Here is a 23,106-nt window from a genome sequence, read left to right on the forward strand (position 1 = left end):
CATGAGTGTTTGGTTTTTTAGTTTGTTTTTTTTTTTCCCTTCTCTTTTCCCCTCCTCCCCTGCCATACAGCAGCCAGACCGAATCAGTTTGGTATGCCTGGGATAGTGCCACCATATGTTCCTTCTCAGATGCTTAACATTCCACAGACCTCACTACAAGCAAAACCTGTGGTAAGTGTAGCTTCTGCCCTGCTCCCTGGGAGAAGCCTGCTGTGCTCAGCAAACTGGAATCCAGGTGGGAAAGGTGGAGCCAGCTTTTTTAGAGTGGGCAGTCACTGACTGAATTTTAAATCTGGAACTGAAGTGGTGCTACAGACTCTGGTAGAACAGTTTTTGTGGATGCTCAAGATGGCTGAGTTTTAATGCATACATTTGGAAAAGGCCACTTGATTAAAGAATGTATTTTGTTTTAAAAGCAAAGCCTTATTTGACTTCACTCAAGAGTGATCCCTTTATTTTAGGCCCAGCAGATGTCCAGTCAGGGTGGGGCCCAAGGGCAGGGTCCATACCCATACAGCCTCTCTGAGCCAGCTATCACCTTGGAAACAGGTGGAAAAAGTCTGTCTGAGCAGAACAACTACAGTAACATTCCTCACGAAGGAAAACACACACCATTGTATGAACGGTCTTCTCCAATCAATCCAGCCCAGAGCGGGAGCCCTAATCATGTGGATTCAACCTATTTTCCTGCCTCTTCTACATCTTCGTCCTCTGACAATGATGAAGGGAATGGGGGTGCAGTGAAGTAAGTTTCTCATGAGGATATTCTCTTACTCAGCTTCTGTTAAAATAAATTTACTTTCAAAATCATTTACCTGTATCCTGAAAGTAAGAATCATAGAATCAATCATAGCATACCCTGAGTTGGAAGGGACCCAGAAGCATCATTGAAGTCCAGCTCCTGGCCCTGCAGAAGTCTGCAAATTAGTGATATGATAGACCTTAAAAAGATAGTTTTGGGTCACTATGACTGCAGACATGTGCATGGTTCAATCTCACCGCCGTGTTCCTTAATCAGGAATCCAAAACCAAATAGTGTTGGGTGTTTTTTCTCTTCTGCCCTTATGTTTTATTGAGAGAGTGAGGTTTTGGTAAATGTCATAAAGCCTTCCAGTCCTTTACATTGTGTAAAAAAATCTTCCTACTTCACAGTATAATTCATTAAAATTTCAGAAGCTAAAAGCTATGGAACTTCACTGAACTTGTAGTGTTTACACTTCCTAAATTTGGGGATAATGTGACTTTGCAAAGGAACCTAATGTGAATGTCAGAAATTTTTTTTGAAGACTCGTGCAAATGGACATTTTTAATAGAAAGCATCCCTTAAAATCAGAATGTCTTGCCCAAAATTCCAGTCACAGACACCAAGGATTTATTTCACTGTCTCTCAAACTGCATTTTAGTATGATGTTTTTCTTTCTGCTGTCCTTCAGCCATGTCAGTGGGAACAAAATAGGCTGGGAAAAGCCAGGAACCCAGTCAGAAGGTCAAACACGTGGAGAGCTGGGAGACCAAACAAAGGTATTTCCTTAAATTCCAAACATCACAGTTTATTACTTTGTGTTAAAGCTTTACAGCAAATTCGGGGGAGGATTTCCAATATTGATCCATAGTATTTAGTGCAAACCTTTACACTTCTTTGTGAATTACAAAACAACAGCTTTAGAGTACAGGAGGGAGGTTTCCAAGGGAGCATATACATAAAAACAAACATTAAATAGGATGTGTAAAAAAATGCTAGATACAAACCAGGAACAAGTCAATAACTTTGTGTGGCCCTTAGCCAACTATCTCACCCTCAGATGTTGCTCTCTGGGTTTCCAGTAGTGCATGTTGGACTTTGAGGAAGGAGTGTAACAGTCCGGGTGTCCATGGAGTCAGAGTCCACATCCTGTAACCCACAGTGCAGTAAGCACAGCTCTGACACCATCAGTGTTAGCCACAGGCCACTGCAGGTGTATTAGAGCTCAGCTGAGGAGTTAAAAGTCCTTTATAACTGCATGGTAGGAATTTCACATACTACTTGTTAAAGTAGCTCTGTGGGACCAGTTAGTGTTGCTGCTTAACTAGGTAAGGATGGGCTAGGTAAGCCCTTCATAAAGATTTATCATTATTAAATTTAAGATTTCAAACCACTGTTCAATCAAGAATATGGTGGCCTCTATGCCGAGTTTGAGCTGTGTTTGGAAAGAATATTCAGAGCATTTGCACTTAATATCTCTGTGCCTTGATGGTGGAGCTGTATACCAGCTGTTAACTCTGTCAAAAAACCCCTGATCCTGAGTTAGTTACACTGTAAGCAAACAACATTTTCCCTGTACTTTGGCATAGGAATTCCAGTAAACTTGGGCTTTTGTGCTTAAAATATCAAGTGGATGATTTCATCCGTCAGCGATTATTATTTCTACAGGCTATGCCTGTAGGATAGCTGTGTCTGCCTGGAGATTAGTCACCGTATGCAAATGCTAATTTGACCTATTACATTCCTTTCTTCTCTGCTGGGCTGGGCCCTGTGTGTGCAGCCCTGTGGGTCCCCGCAGCCCTGAGTGTGTCCTTTCCCAGGGACAGCCCCCACACCGAGCCAGAGCTGTACAAGCACTTTCCAATGGATGTGTGCACGCAGGCTGACTTAAACATATCCTGTTTAATGTATTGGTGCTCCTGAGCTTTACTTGCCTAGTTTTTTTAATATTATTAAACCGCTTCTTCAGCCCTCAGTAGCAGGAGAAGGCAGAAGTATCTGCTGAGCACAACAGGAAGGATTGTGAGTACGTTTTGTAAATGAACTTATTTCCTAGAGAGGTGAACATTAATGACTGAAAAAAGAGGTAGTACTTCCTTAAGAAGTTGCCCAGAGAAGGTACCCCATCCCTGGAAGTGTCCAAGGCTGGGTTGGACGGGGCTTGGAGCAACCTGGGATAGTGGAAGTGTCCCTGCCCATGGCAGGGGTGGAATGAGGTGGTCTCAAAGGTCCCTTCCAATCTGTGATTCTATGAAGATTTCAACCGAGTGAGCTGTGTGAATCTCTGAGGTAAAGTCCTGAAAATCCAGCTAAGATCAGGCAGGTAGCAGCAGTCTTGACACTCCTTTCCTTGACTTAAATGTCAAAATTCCTTGCAGTTATCTCACAGTGTGATTCTACATGACAAAGGTAAGCTCCTCTCATTTGGGTGGATGCATATTTCTAGAGAAAAAAATCCCCTTTTAACTTTGGTGTTTCCTCAGCTTAGGTGTTGGAATATTGCTGGAGCAGATGCAGGAAGAAACTGGGTAGTGCAGTCGGGGAAAGCATTGCTGTCATGTGGGGCTTTTTGTCTTCTTTCTTCCCTGTGTGCCCCCAGTAATTGATAGTTCTGTAAACTTCTCGCTGTGGTTCACTATTGGTGACTTACAGTTGTTGGGGTAGTAGAAGACAGGGACAGAAGTCTTTAACCTGATATAGAAATATTTGATACTATAACACAGATTTAATAAAGCTGTGCTATGAAAGCATTTGGTGTTAGCATGTGGTGTTGGGAGTGTTCTGGTTTACAGGTTTTAACCATTTCATCTATATATTTTCATTTTTATAACTCAAATGAAGTCCATATTGCCAACATTTAAAATGCAATCTTTCAATAGCGTCCTCTTTGGCTGTGTGATTAAAGTGTCATCTGAAAACAAGGTTTCCCTTTGATATCTTGCTAGAGTCTGTTTTTACTACCTACACCATTCTGTAGAAGATTTTTGGAAGTAGTGTGGGGTTTTTTGTTGTTTGCATGCAGGTTTGTATTTTTCATGGGTCTGAAGGGAACCACCTGAGCTTGTTTGGGCCTATTTTTTATGTTACGTGTTCTGTGGGATTTCATGCTTTGGCCATTTCTGTTTCAGCTTTGCTTTTCAAGTCTTAGGAAGCATGTGAACTTCTTTACACATATTGTGAAAATACTCATGCATGATGTATTATCAAGTGATCAAATTTTGGTCTTAAAAGTTTTTACTATTGCTATAATAATTTGTAGGCATGAAACTAACATGAGCTCTTAAGCTAAAACCAGCTTTCAGTTTTGAAGACCAGGATTTTTAGGAATGAACTCTAATTTTTTTTTTTTTTGTCATATCCATGAGAAATCAACATAAATCCTTATAAAGGCTGGGAGGTTTACAGTATATTTTTATGCATCATATTTTTCCCGTAAGTTTATGGACTGCATTTCTAGAACTGGAATAGAATGCCACTTTAATCTTTCAGTCAGAAAACTCTGCCATTTTCTCTTACAATCTTCTCAGACAAAAGAGCTTTTATGTTACAAAAAAAACCCCAACCAACCATAAAACCCAACAACATTTACCAGACTTTTGAGTTTGGACACTGTGTATTTTACATGTTACACAATTGAACTATGTTATTTTCCCTGTTTTGTCTAGAATTGCAAGCTGAGAAGGGCTATGTTTATGGAAGTCATAGATAAATTACAGACTATGTGGCTGTCAGTTAACACATTGAGTTGGGAGTATCTTGGAAATACTGAGTTGAGAGGCCATTCATAGGTCATTAAAAGGCCATCAGTCCACTTTTGCATTATGCAGTTAAAATTTTTTTTCAAAATAGCAATTACTGTTGCTGTTAATAAGTTAAAAGTTTTATCGTAATATTTATTTTCGTAGTAATTTGGTTCCACTAGCAGACAATGGCTGAAGGTTTCTGTTTCCTGAAAACCTTGCAGCCAGCTTTGGATAATGTATTCTGCACACTGCAACAGCGTGATGCGAGGATTTATTGTTTTCATTGGGGGTGAGGGAGGAAGTTTGCTGTTTCTCTTGGCTGATCTCCTGGTATGTTTCTGGATACATCCAAAGCACTTTATTTTGTATGTTCTGTTACAGGCAGAAGGTTCCTCTAGTGCTTCTTCAGGAAGTCAGGCAGCTGATGTCAAAGGGAATCAAACCAGTAATCCACAAATCCCATGCCTGTTGTCCATGCCCACCAGAAACCACATGGATATTACTACCCCTCCATTACCTCCGGTAGCACCTGAAGTATTACGAGTGGCAGAGCACAGGCACAAGAAGGGGTTAATGTATCCCTACATCTTTCATGTCCTAACTAAGGTATGATATTTTAAAATGAGGTACTGTGAGATAATGATTCTGTGAAGATAATTGTCCTGGCATTTCTGGCTAAAGAGTATCAGATTTTTACATCGTTTTTAATGCTCTAAGTTCTGGTCCCTTTTCAGTCTTTTGAACCAGTTTTCCCCCCATTTTCTAACCACTGATCTGGTACATTGTTCCAATAAATATGAGGTTACGATAATTAGAAGTATTTATTTACAAAATTAATTTTTTTTCCCCAGCTATATGCAGATATTCGTATATCTCTATGCATAGGTGTATATGTCTCTGTGTGTATGTTTATGCAGAGTCCATTTCCATCTAAAAATTCCAGTGCATGTGCTTTGGTGTCTGTGCCAAGTCTTTTCTATTTTCAGTGTTCTGAAGTACTGAGATTGTTTTCCCTCCCATCTGATCCCTCCCATTGCTGATAGCTGGCCCCAAAGAAACACAGCAGCTCTAAGAAATCCCTTTTGTACTAGCAGCTAGCAAAATGGCACTGTCCCCATTCCTGTTAACCTTTATTCACCTTAAAAATCCTCATCAGGACAATAAGGACCGCAGGGAGGTCTGACATCCATCAAACTAAAAGTTACTGCATCGAGGTTGAGGTTTGGATTTCCTATTTCCCATTTGTTTGTTTAGTACCACAGCTCATGCTGCTGTCATGTTCTTACACTTTTTTGTCAAAGAGAAGTGAAGAATCAAAAGGTCTGTGAAGACCATTGATGTCAGGTCTGTTTCACACTTTGCACAGCCAAATATTCTTAGCATGTTTAAATACTACTTGATGTTTAGTCACAGAATCACAGAATCATTTAGGTCAGAAAAGATCTTTAAGATCATTGAGTACAATTGCTAACCCAGCACTGCCAAGGCCACCACTGAACCATGTCCCCAGCTGCCCCATCTACGTGGCTTTTAAATCCCTCCAGGGAGGGGGACTCCACCACTGCCACCTAAAGCCATTTCCTTTGTCCTGTCCCTGTTCCCTGGAAGCAGAGCTCACTCCCCCCTGGCTGCCCCCTCCTGTCAGGGAGTTGTGCAGAGCCACAAGGTCCCCCCTGAGCCTCCTTTGCTCCAGGCTGAGCCCCTTTCCCAGCTCCCTCAGCTCCTTCCCAGCTCTGTTCCCTTCTCTGGACATGCTCCAGCCCCTCAAGGTCATTCTTGTTGTGAGGAGCCCAAAACTGACCCCAGGAGCTGAGGTGGGGCTTCACCAGTGCCCAGCACAGGGGATGGGCACTGCCCTGGTCCTGCTGCCCCACCATGGCTGGAACAGGCCTGGGTGCCCTGGTCCTTCTTGCCCACCTGGGCTCCTGTTCAGCTGCTGCCACCAGCACCCCCAGGGCCTTTCCTGCCGGGCCCTTTCCAGCCCCTCTGGCTCAGCCTGGAGCTGCAGAGGGTCTCTGTGACCCTAGTGCAGAGCTGTTGAACCTTGTGGTGGAATTATGGGGATTCTTCAGAAATGGGCACGTGTTCCAGGTTATGTTGCTGTTACTGAGAGAGACCTTTTAGACACAACCTTAAACCTAAGGTAGTTTTGTCGAAGTTAAACCTGACAATATCCTAATGTAATCACTTCAAGGTGTCACCTTCAGGATTCATTACTAGGATAGTTTAAATAGGTTTTTTTTTAAGAGAAAGTAGCACAATGGAGTGTTTTCTTGTCAGTGTTAAAAATAAAGGTTGATTTTTGGGGGCAGTGCAGTCAGTTGTTCTCCAAGAATATCCTAACATGTTTGGATATGCAGTTATAGAAAACAGTGCTGTTTTGAGAGAAAATCTTGGAAGGTTCTTTCGTGCTTTTTTCTTAAAAGGTATAAAACACTAAATTTTTTGCATACATGTATTCAAACCTAACCTTACTCGAGTAATTCCCAGATAGGTGGTTTTGTCCAGGTGTGCTCATGCATTGTTTTTCACATTGAGTCCCCAATATTGTTTCAAATCCTGCAGCAAAGACTGGTGTTTTTAGACAGCATGAATATTTTTTGAAATAACTGCCTGAAATGTAGATCAGCTTCAGATGTGTTTGGCTGTCTAAAAGCACGTTGCTCTATTTCCATGTGTACTGTTTTTTCAAGTGCCTGTATTAAAAGTACAATATTTAGTTAATCCTCACATGTAGCTAGTCCAGACAAACAAATATGTGTGTGATGGAGAAGGGAAAGAGGAAAGCAACAGAACCTGGAGGAAATGAGGCAGGCTGGGTTAATCCTTCCCCAAGCTGAGATCCGCTTTATTACTGAATCACATTTGTCTTGACTAGCTGACATGTGTATTAGGGTTGGATTGGGTTCCCGTGCATACCTAAGTGCTTTTTGTTCACTGTAACATGTCATATTTCTCTGCTTTCTTTCATGCCAAAGGGTGAAATCAAAATTGCCGTTTCTATAGAAGATGAAGCCAACAAAGACTTGCCTCCTGCTGCTCTCCTGTATAGGCCAGTGCGTCAGTATGTTTACGGAGTCCTGTTTAGTTTGGCAGAAAGCAGAAAGAAAACTGAAAGGCTTGCTTTTAGAAAGAACAGACTTCCACCAGAATGTACGTACTGCAGAACCCATGCTTTATTCCTCTTCCCTTTGCTGTGGTTTCAGAGCCGCTTGTACCGTGATGTGAATGGGAATTGTTGCTAAGATCCTGTCAGGGTAGCTGATGCCAGAGGAATTTTGGGCTTATTGGATACCATGGATAAGAGAAAAAGATATTGTTAATTTGAAATTTTATTTCCTATTGTAGTTTAAGAACTATAAATGTTGCCATTTCTAAGCAAGCTCTGAGGTTTGGCTTTGAATGTCTGCTTAAGCTGCTGCCAGACCTGCAGTGAGTGATGTCAGCTTGTGATGTCATTTCTGTGTATGGCAGCACTGGATTTTAGGAAACTTCTGTTCTCTGTACATGCATACAAATCTCCCTGCGTTTTTAAAAAATGAGAGGTGCACAGGTTAACTTGCCCTGTCTTCCCAAATGTGTCCCTGAAGGTACCTCAGGGAAATTTGTAAGTATCTTGTGTATTTCAGGTATTGGCATATAAAAACCTAGTTTCAACCCCACAGAAATCAGAGTGTAATGTAACCAAAGGTAGACCTGGGTGAGGACAGACTAAACTTTTGCAAGCAACCTTGTCAGAAGATCCTTTGACTTGTTCAGAGAGATGGATGTTAATCTTCTCATTAATCTGGAAGTTGTCTTCTTAAGTCTTCAGTTTCCAGGAATTACTACCATTCTAGTCCTTGTTCTAGAGTGTTTTTGTTATAATGAAATGCATGCAAGGAAATGACTGAACTTTGCAGTAGCAGCTTATAAAGGTTACAGGAATGCTGAAGCATTCAGTGCATGGCACCAGCAGCACAAGTATTTAAATGTAGGAGTCTGCTGTCACTATGCTAAATCTAAGAATCAGATATTTGGAATGTATGAAATCATCATTCACAGGTTTCGTGTGTAAAAGGATAAAAATAATTATCAGTTGTAAACTTTGTATTCATTCCCTTTGCTCTTTCCATTTGTAATTGTGAAATGTTTTTGTACATTTGTAGTGAAAATTATAATCTCCCAATGATGTTTGAAAAGCCATTTATCTTTGCCAGTTACTTTGTGGGAATCAGTATTTACCCTGTTTGAATAATACCTCAGCACACATACAAACTTCTTACTTCTTAAAACTCACACAGCATAGTACTATTTTGGGTTACAAGGTTATTTGAGGATTAAAACAGTGATTTTATTTGCAGTCTTCATTTATCCTCATGAGACTTCTGTCCTGAAAAGTGTACTACAGCCTGTTTTTTGGTGAAGTAGCTGAATGCTGGAGGTCCACTTCAGGTTTAATCTTGTAAACCTAGAAAGTTCTCTGTAGGCTGCTGGAGAAGCCTATATAATCTCTATTTTCTCTTCATTTATCCTGCTTTCCAGAGTTTATTCTTAGTGGAGGGTAAGCACACTGCTGCTGACTTGGTTTAGTTACAGGAGCTCTGGCAAATCTTGCTGTAGGACGTATTCAGCTACTGACCTACTTCTAGCTTAGGACTGACCAAGCTCTTAAAAAAGCAAAAACCAATTTGAACACATGCCCAGAAGTTCCTTGCTTCGCTGCAAAGCTGGCAGTGCCGGTAAAGATGGGTTGGGGCTGCTGTGCAGGTGTGGGGTATGAAAGGGCTCTGGTGCAGGAACGCCTTTATTTTGGTTGGCTCTCTTACAGAGCAGCAAGACTTGGGCAGTCTGTCCAAGATGTGAGGAGGGGACAGTGTCTGAAGCACTGATTAGCCCTCTCTAATTTTTCTGAGGACCCAGGCTATAATGAACTAGGTGCTCATTCTGCTCCAGTGTCTAAATTATTTTGCTGCTCTCAAAAATGAGTAAGTTATGAAACACAGTAATGAAGACAATTAAGAGAAAATTTAGGGATTAAGATATGTTAAGAGAATTAAGAAATTAGTTTCTGAAGAAATGTAAATAGTCCTTAAGATTTATGTAGAGAGGTAATGAATATTAATATCGGAAATCCTGTCATGTTTGTTGTGCAAACCTAACATTGGCAACTTAATAATAGTGCCTGAATAATTGGCAAGGATATTGCATGTGAGGGTTATGGGAGGCTGGGAAAAATGCATAATAAACTGACACCTCAGGATTATTACTAAATATATAGATGGCAAGATAATGGGTCTTTCATGAAACGGATGGGTTCTTGTCTTCTAAATCATTATTTTTTGTATGAAGTTGAAAAGCCAATGAGAAACAACAGAAGCAGCAATCAGTGGTGTTCCTCAGTAATCAGTGTCTGCTAAGTAATGCCTTTGCTGTACATGGCCTCGTCTCTGCTCCCAGAGGACAGGAGAGGCTGGGTCACAGAGTGCCTGACTGTGTTTGGCTGCCAAGGGCACGGTGCTGACTGTGCTGCCCTTCCCCCAGAGGGGGTAGAAACCAAGGGTCTCAACTTGCTCTGCTTGTCAAGCTCTGAAACAGGTTATTTCCATGTCCCGATAAATACATGTGTGTACTGAAACCATCTGCTCTTTCTGCTCAGTGGCGAAACGCACACTTGCTCAAGCTGTCAGAGCTCCTGGTTGGATCCCAAGGTTTGTTATTTTAAGCCCAGCCACCTAGTGATGTGCTGTTCCCCATCATGGATGTACTCAGCCGGTGCTGGCCTTGCCAAGAGGAAAGCCGTGTCTCTTGGGCAGTAGCCCTCGTGCAAAATCAAGCGTGCTGAGCTCAAGCTGTGCTGTCAGGAAGGATTGTAAGGTTAAAAATTACAGTTAATGAATAAGACCAGAACTACTGGAGCTGTGCTTGGCAACCAGAGCTCTGCTGGGGTGCTGTGGCTGGTGCCTTCAGAGCCTGTAACAGCACTCAGAAGTTCATCAGGCAGGTTACTGTTGTGCAGGTTGATGCTGACCCCCTTTGCTTGGATTGACCTTAGCATGTTGTGAGGGCACTGTTGAAAGCAGAAGTCCATAGATTGTGTGGTGCCTTGGGCCTCTGTGGGTATTCAAACCTGCTGATGAGCAGTAGGATGAGGTTGGTATGAAAACAGTAGAATCACCATGGTAATGGGGCTGAACGTTATAATGGGGCTGATCCTAGTTGTAGTCAACGTAGTTTTCAGGGTAGGCACTGCTCATTTCTCAGTGGAAGTCATGGGAGAAAATGCCATAGGTCCCTGTGAGGACAGAGATTCTGGCAGCTGAGGATGCAGTGAGTTTGGCAGCAGTCTCAGTACAGATTTGTCAAAGGTTTAAGAAATGCCCTGGACAAATTAGTGGATATGGACAAGTCCTGAATTCATCTGTTAGGTTAAATGCTGATTTTGGATGGACAGTGCTACAGTTGCTTGTCAATGGATTCAGCTGCAATTCCTCGTCCCCGTCACTCAGAGAGGAAACTGTATTCCAGCCCACTAGATAAACCTTCATGTTAAACCTTTCCACAAGAAGCATGGTTACCTGCATCCAGCTCTGGGTCCTCAGCACAGGGCATGGACCTGGAGAAGCAAGTCCAGAGAAGGCCATGAAGATGTTCTGAGGGCTGGAACACTTCTGTTACAGAGACACTCTGGGAAGACTCTTTAGCTTAGAGAAGAGAGGGCTCCAGGGAGACTTAGAACCCCTTCCAGTACCTAACGGGACTCCAAGAGAGCTGGAGATAAACTTTGGACAAGGGCCTGGAGTGGCAGGACAATGGGAATGGCTTCCAGAGGGCAAATATGGGATATTGGGAAGAAATTCTTCCTTGTGAGAGTGGTGAGGCCCTGGCACAGGTTGCCCTGCCACAGCAGGGGATGGAACTTTAAGGGGTGGGCTTTAGGGTCTGTTTCCACTCCAGCCATTCTAGGGGTCTTGTATATTATTACTGTTTAGCACAATGTAGAAGCCAGTGCAGATCTCTAGTGTGACCTCTGTAGCATGTGCCTGAAGAACAGGCTGAGGTGTTCTTCCTGTGGCCTTCATGTCACAGAGCCATGGAGGTTCTCATCCACAGATTAAAAGCTTTGAACCAGATTTGAGTGTTGAAACCTAAGATAGAAAACATAGATGTAAAACATTCTCTTCTTCTAAGCTTAAGGTCTTTATGTGTTCAGTGTAAGTGAAAGAAACATCAGGGAAACACTGGTGGTGTGTACAGCATTACTTCTGATATCTAAAGCAATTACAGTAGGGTTGAAAGCCCACATAAAATACATCCTTTTGTTTGTGTTTGCTGTTCTGGGCCTAAGCAAGCAGAGAAACCCGGAGAGATGAGCAGGGCAGGGTAGCTCTGCTGGCTCTTGGAGCCCATCTTTAGAGCGTGGTGGTGGATAAAACCTGGGAGCAACCAAAATAGAACATGATTTTATAGTGAGGCAACCAACTAAATATGTCAGAATGTTTATTTGCATTGTTGCGTGTGATCTTTGTAAAACTGCCCTGAGCTCTGTGAAGGGTAACTAATGCTAGGCTGGGTTTATTCCCGAAAAGCAGGAGAGCCTTTTGGGGTGTTCTAGAGTTTCTTCCTTTAGTCCTGACCATCACCTGTGCCATGGTTTGCCTGCCCCTGGCTATACAATCACACGTTGGGCTGCTGCCCCATTGCTGAAGGAGGCTTTGTAGCTGTAGGCCTGTGCTGGCACCAGAAGGATGCATTCCCCAGGCTGTATCCAGTGGATTTCCAGCAGAAAGAGCAGGTCTGGGCTCCCGCAGGGAATCTCCCCAGGCTGTAACCTGAACCTGCACTAACAAGTTCCTTGAACCTTTCCACACTGCATAACTGGGCTCAGAGTTAGGGTGCAGGCACGCTGTGAACTGTGTCAGGCTCGGGGTTGCTCCAAGGCCAAAGGTATCGTGTCTCAGCCTTGACTTGAACTTGTGTTCTGTTCTGGTTGTCTTCAAATAGAAGGGAGATGATTTAGCAGCAATGTAGAGTGAACTGTCTTCGTGCTGATGTGGATGAAAGGGAGCTTAGGCACAAAGCCACTAACCTCTTCATAGACAGCAGTGCAATAAATGGGGAGGTTTATGTAAAGTGATGTTTTGTAACGTTTTTAGGGAGAAGAACTCCAAACCCACCTGTATTTGAGATCTCATTCCATTGTAGTAACTGAACAGCTACAGACAAGTATAATAATACCAGGTTTAAATATGATTCAGATAAAATCACTAGGATCATACTGTTCTTAAAAGAGCACATATGGGATATATTTGTGTTTATGTACTATTTTTATTTATCACTGTAAGTTTCTGATCACACACAAGTACTGTTGGATATGACAGTATGATCACACACAGATATGACACAGGTATTTAAGGGGAAAATTGCATTTTTAAGTTAAAATCACTGAATGGTTCAGATTGGAAGGGACCTTGAAGATCATCCATTTCCAATCCTCTGCCATGGGCAGGGACACCTTCCAGTAGAGCAGGTTTCTCCAAGCCCTGTCCACCCTGGCCTTGGACATTTCCAGGGGAAATTGTGCTGTTTGTTTTAGAAAAATAGTGTATTTCCTTTATGTTGTATATTAATTTGAAAATATTAGCACGACATTCCTAGTGTATGCATGTCTGTCTACGCTTTAATTTGTCAGTGATCACAATGAAAGGATATTTCATGCAGGGTTTGAATTACCAGTTTGGCAGTGTAATCCAGCACACTATTGCAGTCTCAAAGTGATGCTTTTTGAATCAAAACCTCTTGCATGTGAAGTTTGAAATAAATGCTGGAATATGAAGCATTAGCTCAGCATGATTTCTTTCTGGTGTTGCCGTTCTGCAGTTTCACCGGTGATAATTAAGGAATGGGCTGCTTACAAAGGCAAATCTCCTCAGACCCCTGAGCTGGTGGAAGCCCTGGCCTTCAGAGAGTGGACCTGCCCAAACCTGAAGAAGCTGTGGCTGGGCAAAGCCGTGGAAGACAAGAACCGACGGATGAGGGCGTTTCTGGCCTGTATGCGATCAGACACACCAGCAATGCTCAACCCAACTAATGTGCCCACTCATCTTATGGTGCTCTGCTGTGTGCTGAGGTCAGTGTCACCTCCAGGGAAATCAGAGCCGAGGAAAGGTTCTACTGTGGGATCTCTGTGCAAAGTGTTAATTCGTATTTGCAGCCTCACTGGGAGAGGGGGTTTGGTTTGGTTATAGAATAGCATGTTGTGTAGTTCTTTGTCAGTCTCCAAAGGATTGACGGGAAGACAAAAAAGATCTTTTGTTGCAAAGAGGCTGTATCCTTTGAATTAGTTCTTCCTTAGTGTACTCGAAGCTTCAGCTCAGTAAAAAACCAACTTTTGGGGCCTCAGAGGCTTGTGTGGGTGAAGTTGCACAGCAGAAGAGAGTCGTTCAGAGAAAGCTGCATAGCAGCTTATCAGGATGCAGAGCTTGCGGGATGATGCCTGTGGTGTGTGGAGCTCCCTGAGTTAGAATTACTCATCCAGTTGAGGTGATGATAATCAACAGTAGAAGTATTAATTCTGTATTTCAGCTTTCCAGAGAGAAAGTCACAAAGTCCAAAATCCTGAACTGTTTAATTTTCAGATTGAAAATTGACAGAGGAATTGGGAGATGCTTACATTTGGGGTAATTATTTAAGACAACTAGCGTGTAATTCTTTCAGAATCCAAGGTTAGCATCTTACACATGGTAAAATTTAAGCCATTTTTGAGAGTGATAAATAGAAATTTGTCTTTGGTTCTATTGAACTTCACCTTGCCTTTTGAGCACTAAAACACCATTTCTCCTTATAGAATAGTTAGTATGCAAAAAAAGTGGTATCTTAAAGGTCCTCTTTTCAGTGGCACAGCATGTTTCTCTCCTGTCACATGTTCTGTACATACACTGGGGATTTCAGACTTGCCCATTAAGAAGCCACTGACAGGACGTGCTTCCCTTACAGGTATATGGTACAGTGGCCGGGGGTGCGCATCCTGCGTCGCCAGGAACTCGATGCTTTCCTTGCCCAAGCATTGTCTCCAAAGCTCTATGAACCTGACCAGCTTCAGGAACTCAAGGTAATTCTTAACTATATCTTACATAATTTAAGAGATTAGTTTCCAGCTGATCTGGGAATTAACTGTAGTGGCTGATTTATATGTGCCTGTCTCACTGAAAGCCTTGCACAATCACCTATACTTTCCAAAATATTAATCTTAGTGGCTTGAAGTGTTGCAGAGATTCATAATCCATTCTGTTTCACTAATCAGAAAGGTAACTAAAATCCTAAACATGTCCTATGCTGCAGAACCTTTTCTCACAATTCATTAAGTAATTGTGTCTTGGAAGTTCAAAGACTGTGCTTCCATTGAAAAGATGAAGGAAAACAGATGCTGCTTCTCAGTGTGGCTGTTTTCAAACACTAACCTGGGTATTTTCTTATGATTCAGCATTCAAAAGATTTTTTCAGCTAAGTGTAAAAATGGAGCCTTATATAATCTTGAGTGGAAAAATGCAGGAGAAACAAGTAAAATAGTTTGTGAATTCTCAGAATTGTAGAAATCATTATTTTGAGGATTTTAAAAGTTAAAATCTCAAAGTGGTGTTACATGAAGTAAATACTGCTGGCTAACTGCTAGTTAGTGTGGTATTCTTGCTGTAGGTACACAGTGTAAAGCAGCAGGGAGGAAGTGGCCCTTGTTTCCCAGGTTGGTTCATGTTTACAGGTACACCCTGTGGAGGGGCACGGACATGAGCAGCAATCCTAGCACCCCTCTTCTCAGGAGAAACAGTAATTAGGCTCATGCAGATTCTAACTATTGGGCTTTTTTCCAAGGAATATTTTGTCACTGATGCCAGATCTGCAAGAGGATTCTCAAAGCAAGCACGTGGCTATTTTCTTTTCTGACGAGCTGACGAGCTAATAATGTTTTGGTTTAATAGTAATTGTTTTATTTTTCGATCATACATAAAGTGATGCAGATTACTTCCATAAGATATGTCGGTTAACTGGAAGATGCAGTAACTCCCTCAGGGTTGTTACTGTCTTCACAGGAAGCAGCTTGTGAGGTCAGACAGAAAGAGCAGCTGGATTTGAACCCAGCTATGTATCTGCAAAATGAGCGGGATAGTCTTTGGGCTCTTAAAGGTTGTTTATGCATAAGGAAGGTGGTAATGGAGTTTAATTTTAAAATTTAATACCAAGGTCTTGAAAATGTTCCCAAGCAAGGGCTGATATTTTGAGAAGTATTTCAGAGAACACCAGTAGTGATATTTTCTTACGCCAGAGCTAAAAATACACTTGCTGCAAGCAAATCCTTTTTTGCTTTGACCACTACCTATTATTCACTGTTTAATTCTACCTTTATGTCTCTATCCTGCATCCTAAATAAAGCTGTTGTATGCATAAACACTACTTTGTGTTCTTAAAGCAAAATTTTGAATCAAACTAATAGAAAATCCATTATAAAGGAGTTCAGAAGGAAATGTGTTACATGGGAAGAAAAATGGACTTTTGCATTGAGGTCATTCCTGAGATGTTCTATAACACATCTCAGAAGATGTGTTATAGAATTTGGACTAAAATTTTTGATGAAGTTTTCTAGTGCTAATTTCCTGTAAGTCTCTTTAGAAATAGTTTCCTGGGCTTTGTGTTGAGAAAACAGGGGTTTGTGTTTATCTCTGGCCTCCAGAGCAGGTGGATGGGACCACAGCTTTCCTGAAGATGGCAGCTCTGCATGCACAAGCGAGAGGTTCCGGTGCATTCTTCTGCTCAAACTTCTGAAAGTCTGGATGACCTTTTAAAATCCCTCTGTTTGCAAGAGTTTTGAAAAGAATGTAACTATTGGAATAACTTTGAATTACATCTCATTGCAATCTTACTAAATTTACCATGTTTTTAAACAGATTGAGAATTTGGATCCCCGCGGAATCCAGCTGTCAGCTCTCTTCATGAGTGGTGTGGATATGGCTCTTTTTGCCAACGACGCCTGCGGACAGCCAATTCCGTGGGAGCACTGCTGTCCCTGGATGTATTTTGATGGGAAATTATTCCAGACCAAGCTCATCAAAGCAAGCCGGGAGAAAGTTCCGCTCATTGACCTCTGTGATGGTCAGGTGTGTAGTTGTGCAGGGTGATGGAGTGTCCCATGTGCCCACAAGGGTTCCATGGGGTGGGTTGTCATCATTCACTTCATGTGTCATCTCTGCTTTTAAAGGCAAATATGAGGAGAATGGCTAATGGCTGGGGTTTGCTGTTTAATCCCTTATTTCTTGATGAGTAGGATGGCAGTTGGGTGGATTTGGAAGAAGGGCATCAACTTGAACTTGATTTTTTTTTTTTTTTTCTGTCTGAAAAATGAAACACTGATATGAATGGCCAAGTTGGAAACTCTCTGCTCATTTGTTCAAGTCCCATCTTTTTGGGTCAGCCTGTCCAAAGGACTAAGCTGCACTGGTTTTGTAGTGAAAGAAAATTGGTGATGTCTAGCTGATTTTACAGACTGTGAAGTCATTCTTGGGGTCCTCAGCTCAAAATCTTTTCACATTTCTTAAAACCATCTTAAAATACAAATGAAGGAGACTTTTGTTGTATCCAAATGATGCAAAATTACTATGTAACTGTAAAACCAGGAAACGGATAAAACGGTTTACTGAATAACCCAAACCTTTTTTGTTTTTAACTTTTTGAAAGGTATGAAATTGTATCCCTTGTCCTTTCTGACTTGAGGGAAGCTGATCCTAGCTTTGCCACTGATGGTGTGGTTCCTCGCAGGGTTGCTACCCTCCAGGCATGTTTCAGCCTGTATGCAGAGACTCTGGTTTGCAGCCTAGGTTTAGGATGATGATTCTCCTCCATTACTTTGTGTTTTTCTTTGAATTTGTTGTGTTAAAGTAGCTTTATTCAATTGAAATGAGAATTTTAACATCCTTCTGTGACCTTCTCTTTATTCCTAGGCTGAGCAGGCAGCCAAGGTTGAAAAGATGCGTCAGAGCATCCTAGAAGGATTAAATTTCTCCAGGCAGAACCATCCTCTCCCTTTCCCACCTCCACCTGCCATGCCTTTCTATCCAGCTTCTATGTATCCTCGACACTTTGGGCCAGTCCCACCACCTCAGGGCAGGGGGAGAGGCTTTGCTGGTAAGTGATGGGACAGCGGTGCCACACGTTACCTTACCTTGCCCATTCCCAAAACTACCAACCCTGTTCAATTTCATAGGGAAAATACATAAAAGCAAGTGGTCAGCTTGTGTTGGCATGTGCCAATCACTGTATTTTGGGGTTGCTTTTATTAGCCCAGTGATACGGAATGTGCCGTATTGCTGCGTATTTTCATCGGGATTTTAGTAGCTGTGCCAGATCAAAATATTTTTACTGTTGTTGTAGAACTAGAAAAAAGAGCAATGGATCGACACTGGGTGGTATGAAAAGGCTCTGATTTGCACAGTAAATCGCTTCAAAACATTTATAAATTAACAGACACAGTTTAACTGCCAGGGTTGAAGACAACCTTTCCCCCTCCCCACTCCTCTGTGTTTTGCTACAGTCATATAACCATTGGCACCCTCAAGTGTAAATACTGACATAACCATTCCAAGCTCCTCTTAGAATTGCTCCCTTCCTCAAAATCTCTCCCGTACCAAGCTCCATAGGTGTATGGATACTGGACACTGGCATTCCAGGGTGCCATGACTGTAGCCACCAGACCTCACTGCCAAAAAACTGTCACAAGCCTTTACAACACCATAGAGTTGGGATCCCATTCCAAGCCCCAAGGCCTGCCCTTCAGCAGAGACTCCCTGCTGGCTGAGACAGCAGGACTCCTTTGCCAGGGCTCTCTTGGTGCGGTGCTGCAGCTTTGCCCACAGGAGCCCGGCCCGCGGGAGCGCAGCCCTCCCAGCTGGCTCTGGAAGGGTGGAAGGAGGCAGCAACCTCTCTGCTGGGGCCTTCCTGGTTGCCTGGCCCCCTCACAGCTTTTCCCCTGTCTTTCTTTACCCTGGGTCTAACAGGAGTCTATGGCTTCGGAGGCCCTTATGGGGAAACAGTAGCCACAGGCGCTTACCGGGCCTTCCGGGTGGCGGCAGCAGCAGGACACTCCGGAGCCTTCTCTGGCAATGACAGCAACAGGACTAGCAAGTTTCAGGGCGGTAATTATACCCAAACCCCTTCTCTTAGAGCTTCTGGCAACGGCTTCCTCCACTGTACGGTTTGGTCTGAGGCTTTCCTACTGACTCCCTGTCTGCCTAACTGTCTCAGCTTCCCTCTCTAGAGCCTGCCTGGGCTGCTGTCCACTCTGCTCCCCGTCCCTGCCGCAAGCCCCCGGCGCCAGCCCTCCTCGTGCCTAGAAACCCTCCTCCAAATACAGGAGAGCCCGAGACCCAGCGGGGCAGGTTGTCTCCTGTGCTCCCACAGGCGAAGAGGGCATCAGTAACCCACTGGCCTCTGCCTCTATATTAACAGGGATTTTCCAAAATCTGGGGGCAGTTGAGCTTTTTGCAAAGACCCAGCCTAGAAATTACTGACTTTGGTATTACTGCTGAGCCCTTCTTTGCTGGCATCAGTGCTGGCATGGACACAGGAGTGGGATTTACTTCCCTACCTGTGTGCCCATGCTCACTTCCTGTATGATGTGGGATGATGGAAACCTATTTAGGGTAAATTTTTCCCACGTATTTAGCTGTTCTTTCTGGCCTCTAAACTTTTATCCTAAGAGCAAACATACCTCTAATGCTTCATGTGTGAATAACTCTGGCCCTGCAAACCATCTGCATTTGGAGCTCAAGGACTTGCACAGGGAAGTAGGAACCTTCTGGATGTAATCAGTAGTGTAGTTCCCAGCCTATTAACACTGGAGACTAATTATGGCTGCGTAAACGCTGTGGTTTGTAACCCTTTTGGTGCTGATGGTCTTACCAGTAACATCTTGCTCAGTTCACATACCTGGATTTCTTGAAATACGTGTTATGCCCCAGAGCTGATTTTTCAGGGCAGAACACTATGAAGACATAAGCAACTTGAACAGAAGCTACAGTTGCATCTTAGACAACTGTAATTTTAGCTGCCTTCTTGGAGGGGGAAGGATAAACCCACCTTTTAAACCAGATCTGTTCGAATGCTACATTTTTATAGCAACTTAGTGTTAGTACAGCTTATCCTGCCTAGTAAGTTCTTTATTGCCAATATAATCTGTGTGGTCTATTCTGATACTTGCTGTTGGCTAAAATGTGCCTTGAACCTGCAAGAATTTCTTCTTCATTAGAAGTGCAGGAAGAAAGCAATCTTCATCCAGCTTGTAAAATTCCCCTTGTTTCTTGAGGCTTATCTCAAGTATATTTTTAATTACTGAAACTGAAGCATTCATGTCAGATTATTTTTCTTTTCAGAATTCATATCTATTTTTAAAAAGGGGTGGGGGAAACACTCTTGGAGTTCTAACACTTCTGAAATACTGCAAAATGAGCAATAATCTCACAGTATCCATAGAGGAAATGGGATATGTGGTGAAATCTGGGCAAACCAGCTTTCCGTTCATTTGGAGCTTTACTGTGATGATTGTGAAGATCAAAGTTTGGTTTTGCTTTTATGTGCAGGAGTCCAACCTATTCCTTCTCAGGGAGGGAAACTTGAAATTGCCGGCACTGTAGTCGGCCATTGGGCTGGAAGCAGACGTGGACGAGGGGGGAGAGGGCCATTTCCTCTGCAGGTGGTGTCCGTGGGAGGACCAGCCAGAGGGTAAGTGCCGGCCTGGGAATGTGCTTCTCATGTGGGATTTAATGATTGGGGAAACAAGGACAACAGGGAAAAGTTGGAGGCAGTAGAGATTGCATATGACACACTGTAGGACACACTGGGTCAATTATACCCACCAAATACTCAGGAAAAGCATTGGCATTCGTTTTAAGAACTTTTTTAGCCAGTTATTTGTATAGATATAAGCATTTCTATGTGTAAATAAAATTCATACCCAATCTGAGATACATAGAGATATAGCTATATTTGTATGTATAGCTATATATACACACACACAGAGGTTGATTTTGCATGAGGAGATGACTTTGGGACTTTCCCATGAAATCAGTAGATGCATTACATTTGATTCCTTTCTTTTTTGTGGCAGGACATTTATTAAGAAGCATGATAACATTTTAAATAACTACATTATGTAATCCTGTGAAGCAGAAAACACCTGAAGGACATTTCTAGGTTCAATAGTTCTCTGTTACAGTTGTGATGGAAGTGTGCTTAAAAGAATATTAATTTCTTCAGCTCTTCCACTTCATTTCACTACAGCTGAAGTTACAGGTGCACAACGTGTCTGAAAACCAAGTACTTTATTACAAAAGTATCTAGTTCATTACTTTTAAGATTATATTTTTTCCATAGGATTGCTGGTTCTGTGCCTTACAGAACTCTCTTATCTTTAATTATGGTCGTGTCTATTACAGGAGACAATCCTAAAGCAACATGATTTATGTATTGTGTCTGTATCAGGAGTAGAGTAAAGCTGATGGAGTTATTGCCACCTCAAGCTAGGGAGCAGCAGTGTGAAAGGCTGCGCTGCATGAATTCCATCTCTCTGTTAATTTTCTCCAATGTGCACTATGAAGCTTCATGCTGGAGCCAGGGAGAGCTGTTGGAAAGCCTGTTGGTGTTGGGCCGAGTGAGGAGATGGGTTGATCTGAAGGCCTGGGAGAATGGGAGCTGCTGTGGGGACAGGGAGAGGCAGGAGCAGTGGAAACAAATGCAAACAGGTTCAGTGGCACCACGGTGTGCTGTGGGAGCAGAGCTGACCCTTCCAGGGGATCACATTTACCTAGGACTGCTCACTTCTCTAGAATGAGATTCAGCTGCCAAAACAGAAGCATTGAGTGTTGATCTAGGTGTTTCAGACAACTGTCAGGCACCTGTGCGGGCGTGGGGGGGTTTTTGGGAGCCCTGTGCTGATCCAGAGCAGCATCTGGAGACAGTGGGAGTGAGCAAAGGTGAGGAGGCATGAGGCTTGTTTGGGTATCGGGAGACAAAATAACCTTTTTCACCAGTGAAATGAGGTTCTTGGATGATCATCGGTTCTATTTTTCATGAGGATACATGAACAGAAGCTGGTTGCTTCTTCCAGTGACCTGCACTCTGTGTGGGGAGGTGCTGCTGGTGATGGCTGGTGTCCTGCCAAAGCCAGTGTCTGCCAGAGCACCCTGAGCAGGGTCTGGGCTCGGAGCTGGGTTACATCAACACAGGACAGCAGTTCCTCCATCTCCTGAACAGGGAAATACCTGAATTCATGCAGAACATCAGTAGCCAGGAACTGAGAATCCTCCTTATCTGGGAAGTGAACAGATCACTGAAAGGGTGTCATGGCTCCTGCCAGTACCTTTATGACAGAGAAGTATGGTTCTTCAGTAGTAGCTTTTGATTTGAGATAAAATACCTGAGGTTTCTTTTTGTTGGAGGTACTGTCTTAAGGCAGTAACGTTTGGGTGCAAGTTGTCACCCCAGAGACAGGAAAACTGTCAATGCCAGACCTTCCTGTCTCCATCAAATCAGCACCGATAGGGCGTTCTTCACGTGTAGAGTTACTGGAATAGGTCAGAGGGAAAATGACTGCAGGCAGCTTACCTGTTTGTTGGGTCAGTTGATACTAAAATAGGACCAATAGGAAAACATGCTTGTGTTAAGGGTTCTGCCCGAAGACAGAATCACAGAACCACAGAATATTTTGAGTTGGAAAGGAGCTGCAGGTATCCTGGAGTCCAGCTTCTGGCCCTGTACAGGACACCCCGACAACCTCCATCCTGTCCCTGAGAGCAGTGTCCAAAGGATCCTGGAGCTCTGGCAGCCTCGGGCCGTGCCCATTCCCTGGGGAGCCTGGGCAGTGCCCAGCAGCCTCTGGGGGAAGAACCTTTGCTGATACGCAGCCTAAATCTCCAGTGCTTGAACAACAGGTTCATGTTGGCAGAGGTTATTTCCTACCAAAGGTCACCAGTACAAAACAGCACAGCAGGTTGTCTCAGTTCATGGCCCAGTTCTGCACACTAGTAGTCCATTTTTATCTCTTCAGCAGAGGGGATCGAGTCAGGCTTGTTCACCCCATTGCCTCATGTCTCTGCAATGCTGAGCTCAGATATTGTTCTTACTGTGTAAAATTATAGCAGCTGCTTTGTATTGGCTTTGATCCATCAGTATATTTAATGTGATTTTGAGGGGGAAAAGCCCTTCTCAGCTCCTTGAAGGGCACGCTTTGACCTTGCAAAAAGAGAGCCAGTGGGGTTGGCAAGGAAGGAACACAGTGAGAGGGACTCACTCTCAAACCACAACTCTTCTGTCTTCATTCTCTGCTGTTGCTTCTAAACCTCAGAATTCGATTTCTTACTGCCCAGTGTGGGAATTCACAGCATGTGAGAGGAGACTGGGGGGGCACAGGCCAGTGCCGCTCCCCTGGGTAGTTCAGCCTCACTCAGCTCAGAGACCTGAGCTGCACCTGGCTGCTCCAGCCAGCCCCAGTGGGGTTAGGTGTCACGCCAGGACCTCCCAGTATCGGGCAGCACATCCAGAGGAAATACAGGGCATTCCCATGCTTCTAGAGCAAACCAGTATTTCTAGTAGAGAATTTTT

The 23,106-nt window shown here is 43.3% G+C and overlaps 1 protein-coding gene across 5 annotated transcripts in view; it reads left to right on the top strand.

The window, feature by feature from the left end:
- Positions 1-23,106, top strand: part of FAM120A (family with sequence similarity 120A) — a 49,416-nt gene that overhangs the window by 20,648 nt on the left and 5,662 nt on the right. Inside the window, exons 6-16 of one of the 5 annotated variants that reach the window (XM_039559227.1) lie at positions 71-171; positions 462-745; positions 1,434-1,521; positions 4,867-5,091; positions 7,464-7,638; positions 13,345-13,594; positions 14,461-14,575; positions 16,404-16,613; positions 17,454-17,637; positions 18,498-18,644; positions 20,088-20,229. In XM_039559227.1, the coding sequence (XP_039415161.1) occupies positions 71-171; positions 462-745; positions 1,434-1,521; positions 4,867-5,091; positions 7,464-7,638; positions 13,345-13,594; positions 14,461-14,575; positions 16,404-16,613; positions 17,454-17,637; positions 18,498-18,644; positions 20,088-20,229 (1,921 nt within the window). The remainder of the gene's footprint in view (positions 1-70; positions 172-461; positions 746-1,433; positions 1,522-4,866; positions 5,092-7,463; positions 7,639-13,344; positions 13,595-14,460; positions 14,576-16,403; positions 16,614-17,453; positions 17,638-18,497; positions 18,645-20,087; positions 20,230-23,106) is intronic. The other 4 variants (XM_039559228.1, XM_039559230.1, XM_039559229.1 and 1 more) reach the window with 4 other exon arrangements.

The sequence above is a fragment of the Corvus cornix genome, chromosome 12, assembly GCF_000738735.6.
Source record: "Corvus cornix cornix isolate S_Up_H32 chromosome 12, ASM73873v5, whole genome shotgun sequence".
NCBI lineage: Eukaryota > Metazoa > Chordata > Aves > Passeriformes > Corvidae > Corvus > Corvus cornix.